The 8474-nt window shown below is 33.3% G+C and overlaps 1 protein-coding gene across 1 annotated transcript; it reads right to left on the bottom strand.

Annotated features, from left to right (window-relative positions):
• Positions 1-595: 595 nt before the first annotated feature.
• Positions 596-1909, bottom strand: LOC116013193. Its single transcript, XM_031252842.1, has 3 exons — positions 1469-1909; positions 774-1112; positions 596-676 (listed from the first exon to the last, which is right to left on the bottom strand). The coding sequence occupies exons 1-3, from the start codon at positions 1907-1909 to the stop codon at positions 596-598; spliced, it is 861 nt and encodes a 286-aa protein (XP_031108702.1).
• Positions 1910-8474: the final 6565 nt, after the last annotated feature.

Raw genomic sequence — 8474 nt, 5'->3', positions numbered from 1 at the left:
TATATATATATATATATATATATATATATATATATATATATATATATATATATATATATATACTTCTTTAAAAAAACTGATCGGTTTACGGTTCGATTCGGTTAAAAAGCGAACAGATCGGTTTCTATAAATTATGTACCGACCGGTACATCGGTCTTAAACTGAACAGAATCGATTTGTCCAGGCCTACTCAAAACTAACTGCTCTGATCCTAGCTCTAATATGTGTTAATCCTAGCTCTGATATGCTCTGATCTACTGCCATATGTTAGTCATCAAGAACAAATGAGTTTAGTAGTACAGTGTATTAATATGTCTAATAATAATATGTAATGGTACTTAAGAGTGATGGAAGTAATTGAAAGTAAAAGAGAAGGTAAGATTCTATTATTATTCAACAAAAACCACAGCAGTAGCTAGGCAGCCTTAAGTAGGAATATAAGATCCTAAGTACTCAGGGTACAATTGTCATTTAACTCAATTATTCTAACAACCCTAACAGCTAACTGCTCATCATCAGCTAACTGCTCATCATCAAACGTTGCGTTTAGACCTGAGTTGTTACAAATACTTCCCTCTTCACCCCAACCTTGTCCTCAAGGTTTAAAGTTAGGAAACTGAGACATGAGGTGGTGGTATTCCTCCCATGTAGCTTCATCTGGAGACAAGTTGGCCCACTATACCAACACTTCCACTAAAGGTCATTATTCTTCTTCAAAGTTCTTCTATCCAAGATAGCTATAGGTTCTGTTAAGGTCTGACCATCCGGCTAACCTTGGGAGGTTCCAACTGAGCTTGTCTTCCTCTGTTAACCCTTCTTTTGAGCTGTGATATATGGAAAACTGGATGAATTAAGGCCCCTGCTGGCAGTTTCAACTTGTAAGCCACTTGCCCTACTCTTTCCAACACTTCATAGGGCCCATAGAACTTAGAACTCAGTTTGACATTCCTTATAACAGCCATGGTGACTTGTTTGTAAGGCTGTAACTTGAGGTAGACCCAATCCCCCACTACAAATGATCTTTCAGACCTATTCTTATCAGCATAATGTTTCATTCTCTGCTGTGCTATCCTCAAATTGTCTTTGAGGGCTGTCATCATGTGCATTCTTTCCTGAATTCAATTTTTTGCATTCTCATCCTCAGCCCTTGCTACATTGTTAACAGCTAATTGTGGAGGTGGATAGCCATACAAGGCTTGGAAGGGTGACATCTTCAGTGAGCAGTGGTAGTTGGTGTTATACCAATGTTCTGCCAAGGCAAACCATTTTCCACATTGTTTTGATTTGTGTGAGCTCATGCATCTTAGGTAAGTCTCCATGCACCTATTAATTCTTTCTGTTTGCCCATCTGACTTTGGGTGATAGGAGGAACTCATGTGCAGTTGAAAATTTCCTTCCAAAATTTGCTGAGAAAAATTTTGTCCCTGTCTGACACTATTCCTTGAGCCATTCCATGGAGTTTATATACATTCTCCATGTATGGATTAACCACACCTTTAGCAGAGAATGGATGAGCCAAGCTGATGAAGTGAGCATACTTTGTGAATCTATCCACCACTACCATAATAACATATTTATTGTTGGACTTGGGTAGTCCTTCAATAAATTCCATAGATACCTGAGCCCAGGCTTGGTTAGGAATAGCTAAGGGCTGCAATAAACCCGGGGGGTGTATGTTTTCAATCTTGTTTCTCTGACAATTATCAAAGCTTCTAACAAACTGCTTAACCTCTTTCTTCATTCCCTTCCAGTAAAAGAGTGCTTTCAGCATGTGGTAAGTCACTTGGACCCTAGAGTGCCCCCCAAGAGTAGTGTTGTGGAACTCGTTGATCAGTTTCTCTCTTAGTTCGCCATGGGACCCAATCACCAATCTGCCCTTGTGCTTCAATAATCCCCCCTCCACTCTCATGGTCGGACTAGAATTTGGGTTCAAGAGGGTGGTGGTGATCGTCTCCTGTACCTAGTCATCATTTGTATAGCTTTGCAGTACCTCCTCTAACTAAACAGGTTTCAAACTAGACATTGCATTGCAGTTCCCCACTTCCCCTTTCCTTGACAAGGAGTCAGCTGCTGTGTTATCTTTCCCCTTCTTGTAATTAATGGTGTAATCTAAGCCCGATAGCTTAGTCAGTCCTCTCTGCTGAATCACTATAGTGATTTTCTGCTCTAGTAAAAATTTCAAACTCTGGTGGTTATTTGGATGATAAAATGCCTACCCTGAATATAAGGTCTCCATTTCTCCACTGCATTGAGTATAGCCAAGTACTCCTTGGCATAAATGGACCACCCTAAATGTTAAAGGCCTAATCCTTTGCTACAGTAGCCTATTGGCCTTCCTTCTCGCTTTAAGGTTTGTGTAATATTGTAAAATATGGTAATACAATTCCTATTGGTACTACTAATGAGTAAAGTGGTGATAGTAAAAAAGATGGTGAAAATGTCATTCCGCTGAGGATTGAGGCTACTAAAATAAAAAATTTAAAAATATTAAAAAAAACACACACCGACGGCCATACCCTTCCCCACTTAATAATACCCTTGTCAGTTGTCACATTGATAGGAAACATGCGGATGAATTAAATTTAATTATTATTATTTACGGAAAGTCAACTTCTTTCACAAAACAACTGAAATCTTCATCTAAAATTATAAAGCAAAAGTTGTATTGTGAAAAAAGTTGACTTTCCGAAAATAATAATAATAATAATAATAATAATAATAATAATAATAATAATAATAATAAAATTAATTAATTAAATTTGATTCATCCGTAGGTTTCTTATCAAGGTGGCAATGGTATTATTAAAGAGGGGGGGGGGGGCACCGGTGTTTTTTTTTTTTTTTAATTTANTTTTTTTTTTTTTTTAATTTAATTATTTTAATTTTTTATTTTAATAGTTTATTATTAAAAATTATTTTAAAATACCAACTCATCGTCCATATAAGCAAGTAACCTGATGAAATGGATGATAACTTGCTATCAGATGAAATTGCATATATTTGGAGTGTTCAATTACCTAATTACACTTTTTTTTTTGGTTCCGTTGCCTAATTGCACTTTAAGGTTACGTTCAGTGGTCAATTTGAACCTTATTCCTAAAATTAATATTGTTATTCCTCTCTCTCTTTTAATTCTCAAATATATATTTAGATATATATTTAATATATCTTGCAATGTGTAATCTACAAATTATACAAGAGAAATAAATTATAGTAAGAAGGTTTTGTGCATCATATCGGTCTCAACCGAAAAAATGAAGAACCGTTTTTTAATAAGTAGGGATGAATCTTAAAATTATCCTATATATAATTTAGGACAAAAATTATAATTTTTCCTTTTAATTATAGAATTGGGTAACAATTTAATGTTTACACTTGCTAATGTCCTTTGAACTTTCGTGTCCAATATTTAAAAAAATTTTATTTTATTATATTGGAATAAGGGTCAAATTAGCCACTGAACGAAACCTGAAAATGCAATTGGATCACCGAACGAAAAAAAAAGTGCAATTACATCCCTCAACACGTAAAATCCTTGCAATCTTACCAAATAACCGGTACACTCCCTTCTTTGCCGGTTGCCTAGATAACGTGTAGGCTTACCTGGCATTTTTTTTTTTACTTTCCTTTCCTTTTTCTTCATAACAACGTGTTATCAGAACAATCAGCGAGTCGACTCAATGATTCCAAACATAAAACAAATAGGAATTAATAGCTGAGTCAGCCAACGACTCGTTACCTGGCCGCCATTGTCGAGCTGTGCGATTTCTGCAAATCCTCTTCTTCCAAAGTTCTTAAACCAAAATCAAACACAAATTAAAACAAAAGCTATATATACTGTAATGCTTATACAAAGAATTGATTATCTTCTTTCAGCAAACAAGTAAATCAACGAAGTAGAGCTAATCATCGAACACCCACAATGCGAGTAATTTTAATCAAAATTCTGTAAAAAAAAAGAAATTAATTTAGTAGGAAACAATGACAGCTGCAAATATCTTACAAAATTTTAGTATAGAAAAGTATGTGCACTGTGCACATATCGCTTTTGGGTTGTCATATTGTACCAGAATTTCAAGGTTTGCAGCATAGAAGTAGAGAGATAGAGAGTAAATGTGTGCATAGGTAGACAAAGAGTGAAATTGTGAGCAATTTATTAGAGTGAAAAGCCAAAATTTGACTCAGATATTTCGAATTTTCTGCACTATGGCGACAATACCGGCAACGAGACCGGCAACGAGCAAGAGAAGCAACAAAGAAGTTAGAATCAACTTAACCCAGCTCTTCAAGATTGCCATTGCAGCTGCGTTTTCATGCTCGTCTTTCTCTCTCTCCGATGGATCTGAAATGAGGGATAAAGAAAGGGAAGAATGACTCTTTCAAAAAAAATGGAAGAAAGAAATACAGAAAGAGAAGATGGTGCCAGAATGAAAGTAAAAAAAATGCCAAGTAAGCCTCCACGTAATCTAGGCAACCGGCAAGGAAGGGAGTGTACCGGCTATTTGGTAAGATTGAAAGGATTTTACTTGTCGAGGGATGTAATTGCACTTTTTTTTCGTTCGGTGGCCCAATTGCATTTTCAGGTTTCGTTCAATGGCTAATTTGACCCTTATTCCTATTATATTTATTTTATGTTTTCATTTTATATAGGCAAAAACTTATGTTAGACATCTGTGAAGCTGGTCAGATCAAGATGAAAAATGTAATACTAATAATGAAAAGTGCTTGTTTTTTATAAAGAAAAATGTAATACTTTTGAAGAAAAAAAAAATATATTTTTTTTATTTTGATTTAAAAATATTACATTTTCTCTTATAAACAATAATTATTTTATTCATGATTATTATTACATTTTCATCGACTTGACCTGCCTCGAGAATCACTCTTTTATATGTGGGGTGCATCAGATCGTTGATCCAATTTTATCCATATGGATAGCACGTTACACGCTTCACGGATGATCCAATTTTATCCACATTAACACTTCACCTATGCCAACACTTTACTCAATCATCAAGGCATGACAAGATTCGTCAAACTAGCACAATTTTTTAAGTATTAATTAATTATGAGAAATTTTTATATACATAAATATTAACTCAACATTATTTTTAAAAGATAAGTTGTATATCTCATATTATCAATCTATATCTATACTTTATTATAGTAAAAGAAGGTTATTAGATGCTTGTGTGTCTTCTATTGATTGGTTAATAAATATTAAAATATTAAATTGGTAATTAAAAACCTATTTAAAATAAAACAAAAAGAATTGAGATAAATAACTTTAATTTAAAGCTTATGTGTAACTTGTTGTTTGATTAATAAATATTAAACATTGAATTATAAATTAAATAAATTATTTAAAATAAAATAAATATTGTGATAATTAACTTTAGTTTGAAATATAAATTGAATTTTTATAAAATTTTGATAGACATAAAAATACAATTTATATTAATATTATTAAAATATTAAATTATAAATTAAATAAATTATGCTTTAAAAAAAGGAGATAAAGAAATGTAATTTTAAGCATTAAAATAAATTTTTGATCAACTAATAAGAAAGTGACATAAATATTTTATAAAAGCTCTTTCACTGAAAAAGGCTAAATGGGATAGTTTAATAATAATAATAATAATAATAATAATAATAATAATAATAATATTATTATTATTATTATTATTATTATTATTATTATTATTTTAGAAAAGCTCTTCACTAATTATTACGGAGTATTATTTTGTGTGCTCGTAGCCTCATCATGCCGCCATTGTCAACTCACCATTAAGATTTCGACGACTTAGCGTTAAAGTTGCAACTAGCAGCTATCCATATTTAGTTTAGTGTGCTCGTAGCCTCATCAATAATAATAATAATAATAATAATAATAATAATAATGATAAAATAACAACAACAACAACAACAACAACAATAATAATAATAGCAATAATAATAATTATTATTGTTATTAATTTTTTATTAGGGAAAATGACACTTTTTCCCCCTATGTTATGTGCATATATCACTTTTTCCCCCTGTGTTATTAAAGTGGCAGTTTTTACCCCTAAAATGTTAAATTGACATTGTTACCCTTAAAAATAATTATTTCATTTATTATTCTTCTCCAACAAATTATTACTTATATGTATGGATAATCACGATTCGGTTCGAACCTAACCGAAATAGTATGGATGTTCTAGTTACGATTCAGAACCGAAAAAATAAAATAAAATAATTGTTGAACCGTGAACCGGAACTTAACCACAGTCATAAATAGTGACAATGATCAAACACTTATTTTGATAAATCGGTACGGTTCGGTTCCAATTTCGATTTTGAACCGCCAATCAAAACTTATTTATTTATTTATTTTTATAATTTTATTTCTTATTTAAAAATAGCCTAAAGGGGAAATCGCACTTTTGGTCCTCCAATTAGTACCACTTCTGCAATGTTGTCCTTATCTTTCAATTTGAACACTTTTGATCCCTCAGTTATTGACCTGTTAGTCAATTTAGTCCTTCCGTGACTTAACCTCTCTAAACTCCGTTTAGACCATGGACAAAAGTGGAATTTCACATAGCCTTGATTATATTTACCCAATTTCCTCCCCTTCCTCTGCCCGTCTACCATTTCCACCACTGCTTCTTCAACCCTAATGGGAAGGACTGCTAAAGAAGCTGTGAGATTGGCGGCATTTCCGCTTTACGAGAGCATAGTGAAGAAGAAATGTGCAGTGAACTCGATTTTCATGGCTCTCTACGCCTTTGCCGTTGTTCTCATCTATTGGGTTCTTCTCTCTTATGGCATGGCCTTCGGCAATAAGCTTTTGCCTCTCTGGGCTAAGGGCGCTCCCGCTTTAGGCCAAAAGTTCCTCATCAAACAAGCCCGGATCCCAGAAAACAGCTGGAGTTTCGCAGGAGTAGAAGAAACAGTTTGGGAGATTCGAGGAGATATATTGAGTGTTTGGGTTTATGAGACTAAGGTATGAAATTGTTTATTTGGGTTGAATTTTGTGGAAAGGTGGAATCTTTTTTGGTTTTGGTTCTTGCTTGGGCCATAGCTTGTGAATTGAGCTTCTATGTATTTACTGTTCATTGAGAATTTTGACTGTTTTTGTGTTTTTCATTTGGAGTTTTATGATATGAAAATATTGAATTGTTGTGTTCTTTAATTGGGATTTTGGTGTTCTGGCATGAATTGAGATTGTTTGATGTTTTGTTTCAATAGAGCTTCTAAAAATAGGAGTAATTGAGAAGCATAGTATTGTGGGGTTGTCTTGATTTGAGGGTTTTGATTCGATTCTTATTGAGTTTGGAATGGGTTGCATTTGTGGAAAAGCTTCCCCTTCTGTCAAAGATATGGCCGAGGTGAAAGGAAGAGAGAATCCATTAAAGGATCATCAGAAATAGTCACTGAATAGGCTCTCTCTTCACGGTTGCTTATTGGGTATAATTTTAATTATGATTGATCCTCTGGCAAATCATATTTGACGTACTTGAGATTCAATTCGACCGATATGATGTTTTTTTAAGTTGGGCCGAGTTTGGAGAGCGATAGGGAGAGGCTTCTGCCCAACAACGTGCTGTTGATACTAGCAGGGGCAAGCCTTCTGTAGATGGAGTAGTTCGGTTGAAGAAGCAATGGTGGAAATGGCTGACGGGCAGAGGAAGGGGAAGAAATTGGGTAAATATAATCAAGGCTATGTGAAATTCCACTTTTGTCCATGGTCTAAACGGAGTTTAGAGAGGTTAAGTCACGGAAGGACTAAATTGACTAACGGGTCAATAATTGAGGGATCAAAAGTGTTCAAATTGAAAGATAAGGACAACATTGCAGAAGTGGTACTAATTGGGGGACCAAAAGTGCGATTTCCCCTAGTCTAAATTCACCAATTATTTTATTTTATTTTTTCGGTTATGAATCGTAACCATAATCGTCTATACCATTTAAGTTCAATTGCTACAGTGTTCGATTAGGTTTGTATCGAACTGTGATCTTCCATACATATTAGTAATAATTGGTTGGAGAATAAAAATAAATGTAATAGTTATTTTTAAGGGCAAAAATGTCAATTTAACATTACAGGGAAGAAAACTACCACTTTTAAAATAACTCAGGGGGGAAAACTGCCACTTTAATAACACAGGGGGAAAAAGTGCTATAAGCACATAACATAGGGGGAAAAAGTGTCATTTTCCCTTATTATTATTATTATTATTATTATTATTATTATTATTGGTGCAGTGGTGCTCTTCAAAAAATATTTTTTGAGACACAAATAGTTTGTAGTTTGCCTTCTAAGATAAATAAAAATAATAATAAATTAATCCAATTATTTCTTCACAAAACGTAATAAATTAGTATCACTTTTCTTGTAAGCAAAAACCATTATATTATATTATTCTTTTGATTTTAATCACATCTTTGATCTTCCTAGCTATAAAAGAGATCAGAGAAAATTCTCA

This window comes from Ipomoea triloba, chromosome 3 (genome assembly GCF_003576645.1).
Source record: "Ipomoea triloba cultivar NCNSP0323 chromosome 3, ASM357664v1".
Classification (NCBI taxonomy): domain Eukaryota; kingdom Viridiplantae; phylum Streptophyta; class Magnoliopsida; order Solanales; family Convolvulaceae; genus Ipomoea; species Ipomoea triloba.
Note: the sequence above shows the minus strand (reverse complement) of the source record. Positions and strands in the feature narration are given on the sequence as shown.